General features: G+C 36.9%; 1 protein-coding gene across 1 annotated transcript in view; it reads left to right on the forward strand.

The window, feature by feature from the left end:
• Window positions 1-731: 731 nt before the first annotated feature.
• LOC131059835 (uncharacterized) overlaps window positions 732-18,117 on the forward strand; it is a 64,028-nt gene continuing 46,642 nt past the window's right edge. Inside the window, exon 1 of the mRNA XM_057992881.2 lies at window positions 732-1,172. Coding sequence (XP_057848864.1) covers window positions 993-1,172 — 180 coding nt within the window. The 5' untranslated portion in view covers window positions 732-992. The remainder of the gene's footprint in view (window positions 1,173-18,117) is intronic.

The raw sequence follows: 18,117 nt of genomic DNA on the forward strand, positions 1-18,117 counted from the left end.
ATCTCATTGGGCCACATGTCATGATTGTGTGCTCTCATAGCCTTGCCTTTATAAGCATACTCATTTACATTATATGTAATCTAATCCGGTTGATCATCTTATTGCATCATTAATAAGAATACAATTTGTTCTTGTCACATATTATTTCTCTCTTGTTCTTGTGCTTTCCATTAGACTCTAGATCTTGGTTGCTATAGGCAAATTCTCACAGATATTTCTATTTGATGCTTTTTCAAGTGCCATTTGTTAAGGGCATATAAGCCCCTAACATTCCATATAATGATTTTCATTGGTTGTTGGTAAGGAGAACTCCCTTCTTGGAATTCAACATTATGTTATTTATTTTCATTTAATTGTGTATAGACGTATCCTTTTCTCTGAATTCCTTATTAGTTTTGATTTTATTTGACTTATTAGCATTTCTTCTAGTGAGAATATCTTTATATCATATTCAAACGTTCCTTTTTGTCCAGAAGTCAAAGAATTCTATACACTTTAGACCCTTCTCATAAAAGTTGGGAGCTTCCCTCTACTTATTAATAATACCAAATATCTTTAGGACCTCTTCAAGGATAATCTTAGTTTTAGGTGTGATTATCCATCAACTCCTACTCCGTCTGGTCATCAACCTTTTCTATTTCTAATACTTTGTTAGGGGATTAGGGGATTTGAAGAGAGTGGACAATTGTTTCCCACTTATAGAAGTTTCCCTCCTCTGCGTCTTTTGTAACCCTTGGGATAATGTCCATACATCACATGAGCATTACAATATATCACAAGAGCCTTCTAATTCACTATTTTTCGCCATGCCCCAGTCTTTGAATTGATCTCAATAGAAGATGGAACCCAGTTTATATATATACCAATTCCCTCTAGGTTTGTCCATGGAACCCATCCCTAGCAGCATATTTATCCCCCGACTCGAGCGACTCTCATTAAGAAAGGTTCTATGAATTCTTGTTGAACACACAATTTACTTTAAGGCAACGAAAATGACGTTGAGAATTCAAGTTTACAAGTCATATTTGCCCAGAGCGTTCTTATTAAGTCAATCAGTTACTTGCAAATCATCTTATACCAATTTCCGTCGTCCATTGAAACCCATCCCACCGTGTAGAGCATTTGCAACCATGGTTAAGGCCATTAGAGTACACCAGCTAGGAGGCCCTGAGGTACATCTCTTTTTTCCGATCATATTTTTTTTCTGCAATTTCAAGCAGAAAGAACTTCGAGCTCTAATGATTTCCTAACTGCGATTTCTCTTCACTTCATTCTTATCGTGTGTGTGTTGTGCATCTGTTATAGCAAGTTTTGGGGACTAAGAATGAGCTTGTCGTTCATGGGTTTCTGTGCTGGGGTTTTGAGAGTCTAATAGATTAGTTTCGGTTTTAAATATTAGAGGGTTTCGAGATTAAACGCTTTCTCGTGCAGGGGAAAATACAAATGAATTTTCGAATTTTAACTGTTTACAATTCTTCCGAGTGTCTAGATTCGTTTAGCTGAATGTATACAGTAAACCGTAAAGTTCTGGTTGAAGTTTTGAGATTTAGAACTCGTAATGCAACCCTGTTTAGGTTTTTTTTAAAATGGAATTTTGCTGATTACCGAATTTAAATTTGAGGGGGATGGCAAGAAATAATTATTCGCTAATAACCATTGGAGTTGCTCCTATATGGTTTGGGTGGATTGGCAAAGGTCTTGTATTCTCTGGAGCGTGGTCACTAGGTGGAAAGCTCATGCAAACCGATTTCTCAGAATCAGGAGGTTGTACCAATTAATTTCTCAGAATCAGGAGGTTGGACCAACTGATTCCTCAGAAGCAGGAGGCTGTTCTAACTTTATTTTCTATGTTTAGAAGTATTTTTTAATGGAATGAGAAGGTTAGACCAACTGATTCCTCAGAAGCAGGAGGCAGTTGTAACTGTATTTGCTATGTTTAGAAGTAGTTTTTAATAGAATCAGGAGTTTGGACCTAATGGTTCTTCAGAAGCAGGAGGCAGTTGTAACTGTATTTGCCATGTTTAGAAGTAGTTTTTAATGACTAGTCTTTTAGGAACTTGATGCAGGGACACTCTCCTCCTCAAACTACACATGCAAATCCACAAATGATTTGACTTAAAAATAATTTAGGGTACTTCCTTATCACAAATTAACAAAGAAACAACAAGGGGATTAAATAGGAAAACATGCAAGACTTGTTTCTTGCTTTCAATTGATTATCTTGAAAATGAATTACATAGTTGTTCTGAAATTACAATTTTTTCAGCCTCAAAAGGGCACATACTTAAATCTGAAATCTGATTTCAAAATCAGAAAAACATGCAAGAGAAAACTACAAGGAAATTCTCAATCTGAAAATAATTCTTCAACTCTTGAGCCTCAGTTTGTTCCTCTAACTCTGACCTTCAACCTGCAAACTGAAAAACTAGAATCTCTAACTCAGCCCCTCAATATATAGACTCATGGGGGCCCAAAATACAACCATAAAACATTACCATGGGTCAAAGCAAGGTTCTGAAAAACCATGGTAAAAATCCATATGACCCCAGCATGTAAACATAGTAAAATTCAATAAATGAATTACATGGCCTCCACATGTCCACCACTTTCTTATCCAATCAAGTGGTTGTCATAAAGATGCTTTGTAATTCCTCCAAAACCTCAAAAATAGCATATGCAAAGACATGCAAGCTTGGGTTCCCCAATTTGGGAAACATGCAAGTGACATATGTCAACATGCATAGGCATGCACGACAAAAGTCACTAACTTCCGAAATGGATGCGTAAGTTTAGTATTCTTCCGGGATGCTCTTTCATCCATTGTTGACAAGTGTTCACAAATTTTTTCCACCTTTCAAAGTGGGTGCATTGGTCAAGGATTCCTTCATTGTGCCATGTAACCTCCATCGACATGTATCCAACTCCCCTGTAAGATGCCACCTTGAGGACTTGGCCAAATATTTAGGACCCAAAAACATTAAATTTATTTATCAGATGATTATTCTAGACATTGCACAAAATTGAATAAAATATTTTTGGTTGATGCAAGGTTGCCCTTATACCATCGGGATGCTCTTGCATCAGAAATGTTGCTATGTGATTACTAAATAGAGAGAATTACCCCATGTTCCCATTCAGTTGCTTAAGAGCAATTTCTGCTTAAATTTAAGTAGTTGGAGTGTTTCCATGCAAATTTTTAATTTAGGGAAAATGATAAATTGGAAGTTTTCCCTATTTTAGTGGAGCAGTTGTTGCCTAAGAATTGAAAATAAAAAGAGTGGGGGGTTGGAAATAAGTAGCAACCGCTTAGTGGGAAAAGTGACACGTGTCTCCACATTTTTTCCCTCCTTTTTATTTGCTTTTAATTTTTATCTCAAATTTTAACTAAATAGATCATCATTATTAATTTCATTTAAAAACACAATTTAAGATGGCTTCTTAAAAATAAGCAGCAAAATTGACTATTCATGGGGCTAATAGTTCCACAAATATCTGCTTAAAAAATTGAGCAGTGGTTGCTAGCTAAAATAAGCCAAGCACTAGCACGAGGATCAAATGGGAGAGCAAGTCTCCTGAGCAAAGGGGGATTTTAAGTTGAAGAAGAGAGGTAGGTGGTGGGGGTAGTAATTTAGTATTTTTTGGTAGAGGGAAACGAGATTCATGTAAACCTCTTATGTGTAAATAAAAGTTACTTCTTGATATTTTTTGGATACGTTGTAAGTGAGAATGTATTCCTCACTATCTGCCTATGCTATTGGTTAAGATTTATAGAATTGTTCTATGTTGAAACTAAGCAGCAAACCCGTTGCATCAAAACCCAAGCATTGCAAAATTAGAATAATTGAAATTGAAGGGATGCAAAATTAGTATAATATACGTATGAGATGAAGTTGAAAGTTCCCTCATCCTGACAAATCATTTTCACATGTTGAGTTGTTGTGTTGGATAGACTGGGATTTAGACATCATCTCTACCTAACACTAAACACTTTCATCTGTGATGAGTTGCATGAAACATTTTCCAACCGTTTGCATTTGCTATGGAAAAGAATTGCAAATCAAGAACTCGTTCTGAATAACAATTGCACTTTGGGGATGGGGAACCTTAGTTCTAGCAATATTAGGATTTCAAAATGCTCTGCATGTATGTTTAGATCAATTCAATCTAAGTATTTATACTCATCTAAGCAAATAAAATAACTAATATAATTACATTCAATAATTTTATATTCCAAAATCAATAGATTGCTTATGAAATGGTTCTAGGAGCCTTTGTGCATCTCATGACAAAAATAACTATTGAAAAATTCTAAGAGTATGTAGCGAATAATAGTTGTGCCAAATGTTTTGCACATAGCAACTTGTATCATGATTTTACCATCCTCAACCATCTTGCAAACAAAGTGGTGTTAAACATCTATGCTTAATATGAGCATGGTACATTGGATTCTTTGTGGAACAGATAACATTTTATTTGTTACATCCAATCTTCCCCTTTGTACACTCAAAACCGATACCTTAACACAATCTTTGTAACTACTCTACCTCCTTGCAAACATGTGTAGCCACTATGTGCTCTACTTTTGTATTGGACATCGCAACCATGAATTTCCTCTTACTCATTCAGTGAATTGTGCCCCCAAATAGAGTAATACATAGCCATTGGTTGACCTCTTGTTGTCTGAATCTATAGCGTAATTTGCAATAATAAAACCTTGTATGCCCAACATCTTACTCATATGAGTTCAATGATAACAAATACAATAATTCAAAGTCCGAGTCAAATATTTGAATGCCTTTTTCACATAATTTTAAATGCCCTCTACTATGGTTAGACATAAACATGCTAAGAACTCCAATTGCTTGGGGAATATTTGGTTTAGTACAAACTATTGCATATATTAGGCTACCTATAATATTAGCATCAAGCATATTATACATACTTTCAAAATCATTATCCAACTTAGGCTATTGTTACAAAGATAATTGAGTATTTTTTTGGTCAGTAATAAGATATTTTATTAATTATCAAAACATTTTACAAAGTTTGATACAACTTTCAGCCACCTTCCGATTCATAGTTTTGAGCTCAAAAAACCATATAACCCAGAACAAGGGCACATAAAGCCCAAACCCTAAAACTGTTAAATTAGAACCAGAAAGATAAAAATTCAGAAAACAAAACAAGAGACTTAACGATTTATCCTGGGAAAACCCTCCACCTGAGGGTGAATTACCCAGCCACACCAAAATTGAATCTTTGAATCTTTATTATCAATATGAATCTAATACAATGCTTTTAAGTCTAACAAGAAGCTCTTAGAAAATGAGGACTTCTACCTTACATTCAGAAAATGTCCTCTTTACAATGAGATGAGATCACAAATCAATCGAACATAGAATAATAATACTGAAAGATCGAAAAACTACAAGACAGCTGAAGATGGCATCATCCCTTAAAAAAACGTCCACCAAAAGATTACTGAAAGCATATGATAAAATTGTCTTGCTTAAGAATATAGCTGCACTCCTCGAAGAACTTGTTGCAATACCCATTCCAAAAAGAAAGAACAGGAGCACGAGAACAATATAACACGAGAGGACAGAAGACGGAAAGCAAAGAGACACAAAGATTTCGATGACAGTTACAAAACAGCTTGAAACTCCTCCGGCACCGACAAGGTACACCAAGACGTTGACACACGAGATCCTCATACCAACGGAGCTCATGAAAGAGACGAAAAGAATATGATACGATACAAAAGGAACTGAAACACATTCTGAAAAATCATAGCGAATATAGGGGAATTCACAGCCACAACAGAAAATGATATCTACTGAAGTTATAAACATTAACACTCCCTCTTAACAAAGGAGATATCATTAATTGATTACAAGTTATGGAGTCTCTCAACATGACAAAGACAATATGAAAGCAACAAAAATTAATCACGGATTCTCTCAACGTGATAGGCATCATGGATTCACTCAACATGATGTTCACCATGGCTACTCCCATGAGTGAAATAGCACAAGCTCTCATCATGGAGTCACTCAACGTGATGTTGTCATGGAGTCTCTCAACATGACATTCACTATGGCTACTCCCATTAGTGAAAAGAGTCTCAAGGGCTTTCACCTTAAATTTCTCTGTCACAGAGAAAAATGCATTACAAGGGATTGCACCTCGAACTTCTCCTTCATAGAGAAGAACTCATTAACAACATGAAAAGATTCATTACAGCTGAGATTCCCTCTCAGCAAGAGCATCGTTCTCCACAATGCCAAGCTTGTCTCGGAAATAACAAAACTTCACTCTAGGAAGTGGCTTGGTGAGAATATCCACTGTTTGCTCTTCAGTGCAAATGTACTTGAGCTCCATTGCTTTCCTTTGAACCATATCTCTCAAGTAATGAAATTTTATTTCCACATGCTTGGTTCTATCATGAAAAACAGGATTAACCGAAAGCTTCACACAACTTTGGTTATCACGATGAATCACTGTAGGTTCCAAAGGCTGTCCAAACAATCCTGCAAGCAATTTGCAAAGCCACATTGCTTCTCTAGCTGCTATAGCAGCTGCAACATATTCAACTTCTGTTGTACTTTGGGCCACACATGATTGCTTCCTGCTGCACCAGGAAATCATAGCTGAACCTAAGCTAAAACAACAACTGGAAGTGCTCTTCCTGTCAGATACACATCTTGCCCAGTCTGAATCAAAAAAACCTTGCAATTTCAGACCTCCACAAGAAGTATATTTTAGACCACATCCCAATGTACCATGCACATATCTCAATATATGTTTAGCTGCAACAAAATGAATCTGTCTAGGTTCACTCATAAACTGACTGAGAGTGTTAACAACATAACATATATCAGGCCTAGTATTAACTAAATACATCAAAGATCCAATCAATTGTCTATACATCGTGGGATCAACCAAGTCTGAACAAGCTGCAACCTCATGTAACTTTTTCAGATTTGCTTCCATGGGAGCTGCCATAGACTTGAAATCTAACATACCAAATCTTTTCAAAAGATCAATGGCATATTTCCCTTGACTCAATATGACTTCATTTGGTCTTTGCCACACTTCTGAACCAAGAAATTATGCATCAAACCAAGATCTTTCATCTTGAATTTAGAAGCTAACTCTTTCTTACATCTAGCAATGAGATCATCCTCTCCAATAAGAAATAAATCGTCAACATATAGAACTAAATTAAGGCTTTATCATCAATTACCTTGAAGTAGATATTTGGATTTGCATCATTTTTAAGAAAACCCAAGCTCAACAAATACTGATCAATTCTTTCATACCAAGCACGTGGAATGTAATATCCCCACAATTTTTTTTGATTTTGTCACAAAGTTACATTCAACACAACACTTGTTATGGTTAGGAAATGAAAACCAAATGTTGCTGAAAGTAACCCTCCACTTTCTGATCACCGAGAGCCCAATCTGGGAGGGTGAGAGCATACAGTGTTGAGGGGATCGTTAGATGCCAATAACTGAAAATGATTACAATCTTCGGGCGGCAAGCCAGCCCCTTCCGCTTATACAACGGGATAATGAAAACAATGCAATCATTTGGCGGTAAACCCGCTAAGGACAAGCTAAAGAATTGAAGAATGCAATCACTCAACCACTTGTTGAGCAGGAGGACTAGAAATGAAATTCGAATCAACTCTACCGCTTATGCAACGGGAGGACAGTATTACAATATCCAAAATATAGGCGGCAAGCTAGCCTCTTCCACTTATGTAGTGGGAACAAGATGAGCAATTACAATAATAAAGCGCTGATAGTACTACTAATCAGCACTACAATGTTCATCACAAAATTTATAATTTAAGTAATGATGCTAATCTAAGCAGGTGACCAAGCCAACCTCTTCCACTTAGACAGTGGGACAGTTAAAAACCAAGAAATTGTTGTTAGTACTACTAACCAACATTACATTGAATAGAGAAGTGGAAACCAAGTGCTGATTAAGGACTTACAATTGCATCGAACACTCCAAACAACTCTAACAACCCAACCAATCACACTCACCCAAAATACACTCCAAACTAACAACTTAGAATTCTGAAAAAACCATCCACACAGGGAAAGTCGCAGACCAGCAAGCTAAAAACCCACCAAATCACTCATATCTTTCTCTATACTCAACGAAAAACCCCCAAACTAGATGCAAATGAAAGATGCAAAGAAGGCGATAAGGATATAATATATAAACAACAACTAACAATGCCCCAAACCCAAGACACACAACCTAAAGCACCTCCAGCATAGGGCGTACCAAAGCATAAGTTCGATTTTGCAAAATAAAATTCAATACACCACGAAAACTAATGCAAACTTAGAGGAAGAATCGCCCAAGGAAGAGAAGATGAATAAGCAAATACCCAAAATGAACAAACACACTCACAGGGAGCTACGAGCGAAAATACGCTCCAGCCACACTAAATCAGCAATCTGAAAACTCACTAACAGCACTCCAGAAATCAAAACACCACAAATCTTCATCTTTGTTGAGCTCAATCTGCTCCTCTGGATGAGAAACAGTCACAGGTTCAGCTAGGCGCTATCTCTCAAGCACGAAACTGAGGAACAAGGAGGTATGCATCCCTCGAAGTCAGAGTCTGACAGCACTTCGACAACACTTTGTTATCGTAACAATAATGGATACCAAAATGAGAGCCCAAGGTTCTTATTTATAACTTTTTCCTCAAGGTGAACTTCTTTTCCCTCCAATATGGGATTAAACAACCACATTCCAATTTCCTTAATTTGCATTTCATTTCATTTCTCCAAAATCGCCCATTACTTGGTGGCAAATACACTTTATAAAAAATACATTGATAAAGTGTATTATGGTGTTTTAAAGAATAAAGTGAATTATATCATAAAATTGTCTTATTTTTCCTCCTAAGGCGTCCATCTTGCCTTATCAATAATTCACTTATAGAATATTTTCCTCAACCAAAAATCGCCCACATATAATTAAGGAAATGACTTAGATATCAATATAACTTAAGCAATCTCCTTTAAATAAATCGTCCAACCTTGGCGCCTGACTTAGGAGAATTAATAAAATCCTCTGAATAACATATGCTTTCCCCTTTCCTAAGTCAACCATCAAATAATTTAAATATTAACCTTAGAATGGAGTATTAATATTTAAATAAATCATCTTAAAATCAAAGATTGATCAGAACCAAATGAGTCGGAAACTAAAGTGCTGAAAACTGTCAAGGTGAATTGGGTTGGAGCTTTGCACTGAACTACTAAAAATAGCACTGCCTGAAATGACACTTACTAAAAATAGTAAGTTCTGAAAGCAACTCCAAAAAGATTGCTCTTCAAACCCTGAGCATGATCTCAGAAAACCCAGAAACCTTGACGACTGTCACCAACTTACTAAAAATAGTAAGTTCTGAAAACTTCTTGGAACCAAATGCATGTCATACCCTTGCGAAGCTCTCGGAAAACCCAGAAGGAATCCACAACCTGAATTGTAGAATTCCGACTAGTCAATCATCAAACAGCTCACACAGACCTCCACGAAAGTTGGAAACCCTAATTCTGCATTTGACTGGCCTACGGGCATCCAAGGATAGGCTAACAGTCATTGGAAAGCGTAGTGCTGAAAATGGGGACATTACATGGAGCTTGCTTAAGACCATACAAGGCCTTTTACAATCTGCATACATGTGATTCTTTCTCATGGATCACAAATGCATCTGACTGCTCAATAAAAACTTCTTTTTCAATTACACTATTCAAGAATGTTATCTTTACATCCATCTGATGCAATTTCCACCCTTTAATAGCTGCAATAGCAATAATAGTTCTGATAGAGGTGTACCGAGCTACAAGAGCAAAGGTCTCCTCATAGTCTATACCTTCCTTTTGAGAAAAACCTCTAGCTACAAATCTAGCTTTATATTTTTCAACACTTCTATCAGCAGCATGTTTAATTTTGAACAGCCACTTAGAAGAAACAATAGATTTACCTTTGGGCCTAGTAACTATGTCCCACACATCATTTTTGATTATGGATTGGTATTCCTCCATCATGACATCCTTCCATACTTGCTGTTTTGAAGCCTCCTCAAAACTTGAAGGTTCATATGCTATAATATGACTCATCAAATCAACGTATCTTGCGAACTTATGAGGTCTTTTACTTTCCTTGAGAGTGCCACGTGGGGTTGCATATTTTTCAGCCTCTTGCATAGCATGTCTAGCCCACAAAGGTCTCTTCTTATCAGCTGAAGCATTACTTGGACTAGCAGTAGTATCTATAGGTTCAACTGGATCAACAGGATTAATTGAATCTTCTAACTTTGTAGACTCCCTTTGAATCTTTGAAGGGGAATCCGGGACAGCCATATCCAAATCTTGAGAAGACACAAAATCTTCTCTATCAATTTCCATAATAGATTCTTTAGACCTTTTGCAAGCTACATCTTCTTCAAAAGAAACATCTCTGCTGATTTCAATTTGCTTTTGACCTGGAATTTAAATTCTGTATGCTTTAGATGATTCTCTATAACCAACAAAAATACCTTTCTTTCCTGAAGGTTCTAACTTAGTTCTCTTGTCTTTTGGAATATGAATTTACATTGGACATCCAAAAATCCTGAGATGACTAATATTTGGTTTAGAACCTGAGAAAGCTTCTTCAGGTGACATATTATCTAGAATTTGATGTAGACTACAATTCTGAACATAAATAGCTGTCCTGCAAGCTTCTGCCCAAAGAAATATTTGAAGATCTTGATCGTGAATCATGGCCTTTGTTGCCTCAACAATAGACCTATTCTTTCTTTCAACAATTCCATTTTGTTGAGGATTATATGGAACACAAAACTCCCTCTTAATCCCAACTTCAAGACAAATTTTTTGAAACAAACCAGAAGTATATTCACCCCCATTGTCAAATCTTAAAACTTTGATCCTCTTATCAAACAGATTTTCAACAAGGGCTTTAAATTCTTTAAATCTGGATAACACTTCATCGGACTCTTTGGATTTAAGAAAATAAATCCAGGACTTACGAAAGAAATCATCAATGAAAATGACATAATACCAAAAACCACTTAATGAAGCAACCAACATAGGTCTACACAAATCAGAATGAATCAGCTCTAGGACATCTTTAGCTCTACTTTCACTACCATGAAATGGATGTTTAATGTTCTTACCTAGAGCACATCCTTTGCAGATGCCCTCATGATCTTGATTCAGCTTAGGAAGGCCGACTACTACCTTCTCCATGGAAGACAAGGTTCTGAAATTAAGATGAGCAAATCTTTTGTGCTACTGTTCACTTGAACTTATAGAATCATGAGCAAAAACTTTAATAGGATGAGCTGAAAGTCTATAAAGGCTTTCGTGGCAAACACCAATCTCACGAGCAGAAATAAAGCTTGAGTTCTTCTTCCATGCAAGGACTTTTCCATCAGCAAATGCAACATTATAACCTTTATCTTGCTGAAATGGAAATTAGATTCCTCTTAATTCCAGGAACAAACAGTACATCACTCAAGTGAAGAGGAATACCTGAATCTAAACAAAAAGAAGTAGAACCAACACCCTTCACAGAATAGGAAGCATCATCACCAATGATAACTTGTAAGTGAGAGTCTTTACCTTCCATATTAGAGAGGTGCTCACGATAACCTGTAATATGGTGGGAGGCTCCACTATCAATAAGCCATGTATCATTGTCAGTAGGAATATTACTGGAGAGAGCAGAAATAAATAAGAACCCCTCTGAATTTTCACTAGACTTTCTATGAGGAGAAACATTTTCAACATTTGCTGCAGCAGCTTGAGGCTTGGGTCTTGAAGGACATTCTCTACCAAAATGACCAAATTTGTCAGCTCTGAAACATTGTACCCTAGAGAGATCCTTTCTTTTCTTAGATTCAAGAGCTGAATCAAAATTTCTATCTCTGTTCCTTTTGAAGTTTTCTTTCCTTCCTTTTCTTTTAGACGCATGGGCAGCAAGAACATGATCTTCTTCATGATGAGATTTATGTCCAATTCCTCTTGCCTCCAATCTGCATTCCTCTTGAATGCAATCAGCCCTCAATCGATCAAACTTAGGTAATTCATTTCTTCCACTAATACCTTGAATGAAAGATTCCCAAGAGTGAGGAAGACCATTCATGGCCAGCATAACTAGATATTTATCCTCAATAGAATCACCAATAGCATTGAGCTGATCCTTCAATTCCATAATCTTCATAAAGAAGGAAACAACAGATTCACCTCTCCTCATTTTAATATGAAAAAGTTGACGTCTCAATGCTAGAGCTCTGCTAGTACTATTGAATTCATACAAGCTTTGAAAGCACTCGAACATATCTTTGGCTGAATTCAATTTAGATATAACAGGTACTAGATGATCCTTAACATAATCAATTAGAATCTTTCTAGCCATGAGATTATTCTTCCTCCAGTGAGCTTTCTCGGTATCATTTGAAGGTTCATCTACAACAGACTTTGCATAGTTAAGAAGATCATTCTCTTCTAGCACAATAAGAATCCTGAATTTCCATGAAGTGTAATTAGCTGCACTATCCAATCCGTCTTCAACTTTGAGTCCATTCACCATGATGGAAAACTTGAAATAAACAGACTAGAGCTTCAAACAAAGAAAATTTCAAAACTAAGCAATCTGGTTCTGGATCTTTTCTTTAGACCCGCTATAATACCATGTTAAATTAGAACCAAAAAGATAAAAATTCAGAAAACAAAACAAGAGATTCAACGATTTATCCTAGGAAAACCCTCCACCTGAGGGTGAAAAACCTAGCCACACCAAAATTGAATCTTTATTATCAATATGAATTTGATACAATGCTTTTAAGTCTAACAAGAAGCTCTTAGAAAATGAGGACTTCTACCTTACATTCAGAAAATGTCCTCTTTACAATGAGATGAGATCACAAATCAATCGAACATAGAATAATAATACTGAGAGATCGAAAAACTACAAGACAGCTGAAGATGGCATCATCCCTTAAAAAAACGTCCACTAAAAGATTACTGAAAGCATATGATAAAATTGTCTTGCTTAAGAATATAGCTGCACTCCTCGAAGAACTTGTTGCAATACCCATTCCAAAAAGAAAGAACAGGAGCACGAGAACAATATAACACGAGAGGACAGAAGACGGAAAGCAAAGAGACACAAAGATTTCGGTGACAGTTACAAAACAACTTGAAACTCCTCCGGCACCGACAAGGTACACCAAGACGTTGACACACGAGATCCTCATATCGACGGAGCTCATGAAAGAGGTGAAAAGAATATGATACAATACAAAAGGAATTGAAACACATTCTGAAAAATCATAGCAAATATAGGGGAATTCACAGCCACGACAGAAAATGATATCTACTGAAGTTATAAACATTAACAAAAACTACCATCAGTAACCCTACATCCATATTCACAGTAGCAATAAGCACCCAAATACAAACTAAAACAGCTACCATCCGAGACTATACCATCTTTAACCCATACATACTTCGACCATGTCACAATATACATATTCTAAAACAAAATTTAGAAAGACCTATAAAATTATACAAAATGCAAACAAAACCTTGCACAATTAATTGTCTTTTTCATTTCTTCCTCACAGATTTTAAGGGTCCATTGACCTAGAAGTCCTTTACATCAAATTTTCTTGTTGGTGCCTCCTCCCCAAGCATTCGTTTACCTCGTGCATGCTCTTTCTCTTTTTCTTGCAAGAAGTGCTTCGAGGAATCCCAACTAATGAAGGCCTCTGCCCGACTCTCATCTCAATTCATTCCTTTTGCCCACCAAATAAAGGGCATGAACTATTGTGGGGCATCACCCGTTCCTTTGCTCTCCTCAATCACCAAAAAACCCACCCCCAGAGTGGCCCTCTCCAACACTGATTGAAGTCCATATAACCAGTCATTCATAACACACCCCTTTAAAATCCATTCCACCTCTTCCTTCCTACCCACCTCTAGGCCCCATGCATCTACCATTGAGACAATGTCGGCATTTGTTCGATAACGATGCTCCGTCACCATGAATTCATCCCCTAGTAAAATCTCCAAAATCTACAGATTAACATCCTCATCAAATTTGAAAAGGCTCTTCAGTCTCTTCTCAGTAATCTTCCCCATGAAAGCCATATTGCTGGCACGATGTAACCAAAGAAAATGTAGCCTCCATATTCTATCACCTTCGCCACCCATCCTTCACAATGAGCGCCAAGCAACATCTCCAGGCATAAATAATTCATCGACCCCTGTCACATCCATTCAATGCCGCTTATTTCCATAATTGTCCTTCGAAATGGTGGTGGTCCACCTCATTAAATCTCAAGATCAACATTGCGAAGATCTTAACGCACGCCGTCCATTCTATCATTGAAACTAACAACCCACTTGGACAATTTGTCCGCAATCTCATTACCACCTCATCTTACATGGACGATTTCAAAGTCGTTGAAGGTTGATAATATTTGATTGCCCACAATAATAAAATTATTTAAATTCCATGCGCTAATTTGAAATTTCCCCTTTCTTTAGTGCATTAATAATAATTAGAGAATCTCCCTCTAGGTATATTTTAGACATGCCTAATCTTTTGCCCAATTTTAAGACTTCAACTGTCGCCTAGGCTTCGGCCTCATTATTCGTGCCCTCTGCAAGTTTCAATGCTCCAAAGGCAACAATACTTCCTTCCCAATCTCTCACCACAAATCCAGCTCCCGATGGACAAGGGTTGCCTTTAGAGGCCTCGTCAAAATTCAATTCAAATTAACTTTCCATCGGTCTTTCCCACTCCACCTTCGTCACTTGATTTGGAACTAGATTAACTCAAGCTTGCCCATTAACAGGCCAAAGATAATTGAGTATTGACAAGTAAAAGAATACTCATTGGCTTACGCTCCTACATGGCGAATTGCTGCAAAATAGTGTGAACATATTTTTGTGGGTTAAGCCAAAACTTTTTGTCAACCCAATCTCCATTAATCTTCATACCCAAGATATATTTTGTAGACCCCAAATACTTCATGTCAAATTCACTAGAAAACTAAGTTTTGAGCTCCCTAATCATCCCCAAGCTAATTTCAATAAACTGGTTATTAACATATAAGACAATGATTAGGAATTGATCATCAATTAATTTGAAATAAAAAAAATGCTGAGTCTCACTCCTTACAAACTTGAGCTCCAATGCAAAAGCATAAAATTTCTAATATACAATCAAAATGATTGCTTCAAACCATACAAAGACGACTTGAACTTGCAAACCAAGTTTTCTTTTCCTTTCATGACAAAATCATTTGGCTATTTCATATAAATTTCTTCTTCAAGATTTTGACACAAAAAAAACATTTTTACCATCCAATTGCTCTTCGTCAAAATCGCAAGTGTTGGAATTAGCCAAGATCTGAAAGTGCCAATTGATTACCTTCCACAAGTGAACAAAAACGAGCACAGTAGTATGTCTATCATATACAAATGAAGAGTGTATAATACAATGATTGACCTTGCATATATAGGCAAGGATGAGGAGGTGAGAAGGTATGAGTGAAACTCTAACTACTCCTCCAAAGGTGCAAACACTTGTGAGTTCACTTGACAAGGGTGTGAGCAAGTGGCAAGTATGCATGCAATAGGCGTCTCAAGTGATGAGGATACATGTCTCAATGCAATGAAGTGTGACAAAAGCATAAAATAGCTTAAATAAGTTTAGCTAAGTGTGAATAGGTCACTCACTAGAAAGGTGATTAGCTAACTAGTTTAACAATGACTCTATTTACACTAACAACAAATAATTGCAATAGAAAGTAGGAATATAATAGAAGTAAGTTTAGTTATAGGCGAAAATGGCCCACCTATACTTCCACCACCAATCTAGTCTTGTACTATTTTAACTTACCATCTACTTTGAATTGAAAATCATACCCATTGAAACTAAATTTCAAACCATGCAATTGGCAATTGAATTGATGTTAGGAAGAGATCCAAGCTGCCACTTATAACTCACATCTCTTGCATGACAAGAGATCTATAGATAGATTCCTAAAATTATATGATCTAAAACAGCACATTGGGCTAAAAATAGAGATGATTAAAATAGCATGGGCCATAAATCTATGTTTCACAGGGGCATCCTACTCCTAAAACCAGCTTGCTTGTCCCTAGAGTTTTTCAAAATGATAGAATGTCCTTGAGATGTGTACATGTGTCTCTAATATGAAACATACCTGCAATTTTTTTTTTGGTTTTTTGTTTGACGGTGGATTGTTTTGGGCTTGTTTATTGTGTTCAACATTTTGGGGGTTTGTTTGATAGGTTGTGTCTAGTTTGCAAAGATGAATCAATGGTTTTGTTGGGTGGGTTTCTTTCAACAAAGTTTCATTCAGTGGGCTTTATTCACTTAGAGACCACACAGATATAGAAAGGGAATTGCAATAAATACCCATAGCTTACATTTCTTTTCAATCTAGTATATCTTAAAGGATGGTTCTCATTATGTGTGCATCATTGCTTGCAATTTCCATATTGATCTAGGACAATTGGAACTTTAGTTAACAATATTATGAAATTTGGAAGATCAAATTTAACTTATAGGTGAAACCACAAATATCTATGATTTGATTTTTATTCAGTGTCTTCTCAAGTGTTTATTACATATTTTCTCATGTCTTCTAAATGCCTTTGATTTTATATCAACTCTTATATGCTATTTCCTTATAAAAATATATCAAGTAGATATGTGTTCTAACTTTTGTATGGTTAAACTTGTAATTATTTGAGTACTCCTATATATCTTTTATACTATCGTCCTGTTGTGACCATTTCACACATCACCCCATCAAAATGGGGACCCCCTCTCTTTTTTGGGTTTTGCTTTCTCTTTGCTTGGCTTCTCTCTACTTGTTTGGTGTTTTGAGTGAGTTAGTGATGGCCTAGGTTAGTTAAGTTAGGGTTTCCTTCGTAGAGCTTACCTAGGGTTCCTTTTAGGGCCAAGTCTGGCCTAAGCTTGGGGAAGTCATTATTCTCTGCCTAAAACCCTGATGTAAATTTTAACAAGATCTTGCTTGAGAAAGTTGGAGAATGTATATTTTGTAGAGGAAGTCTTGAAGGGTTTAAGTCTAGATGAGTTAGGGTTGTGAGTTGTTAGGCCAAAGTCTTGTCTTCTGTGGAGTCTGAGTTGGTGTGATGATGCAAATAATCGAAGTGTAGGCACGAACGACGAAGGCTAGCAAGGGCAAGTTTGGAGGGATGTAATTATGAGAAATAGACCTGAAAATTTGAGAGAGAGTTAAGGATTTGAGCTTAAAGAAGAATTTTCTTCCTGACCCTTCCAAAGGGTCTAGAGCGAATTCTCCTAAGAACCTCTCTTGGTCCTAACTTGGGCTATAACCCTTGCTTCCAGGCTTCAATTGAATGAAGAATGATCGATCCATGCCTTTGGAGGTGAGTTGCAACCAAGTGAGATGAGGAAAATTGGAGAATTTGAGCTAAGAAGCAAATTTCACTCCTGACCCTCTCAAAGGGTCCAGAGCGAAATTCCTCTTTAGGTCCTGTCCTTCCAAAGGTACTGTTGTGATGTATTCACACGTCGCCCCATTGCAAATGGGGACCCCTACTTTTTGCTTTCTAGGGTTTGTTTTCTGGGTCTTTTTGAGTTTTGTCTGTTAGCCTTTGCATGATGAGTGTTGTTCGGGGATCGCTAGATAGGAGGCTCTGCTTGAGCTAGGGTGAGTCAGTGGATGCTCTAGGTTAGAGTTTCGTTCAAGGTCTTCCTTTGGCTTAGTTGTGTCTTGTTTGAGTTCAAGTGAGTCAGTGTCATCTCTCAGGGTTAAGATTGATCCAATTGATGAAAAATGAGATCCTAGGCATGATTTGATGAGAAGAAGATCAAAGGAGGCCAGACTGGGTGAGATGAGCGGAATAGGTCAAGAAGTTTGAGCAAAACTCAAATTTCGCTCTTGACCCTTCCAAAGGGTCCAGGGCGAAATTTCATAAGGAACCTAAAATTGATCTAGGTCAGTGTATGGTTGAGAAAGTTGGCGAAGGACATGGAATGAAA

This window comes from Cryptomeria japonica, chromosome 10 (assembly GCF_030272615.1).
Source record: "Cryptomeria japonica chromosome 10, Sugi_1.0, whole genome shotgun sequence".
NCBI lineage: Eukaryota > Viridiplantae > Streptophyta > Pinopsida > Cupressales > Cupressaceae > Cryptomeria > Cryptomeria japonica.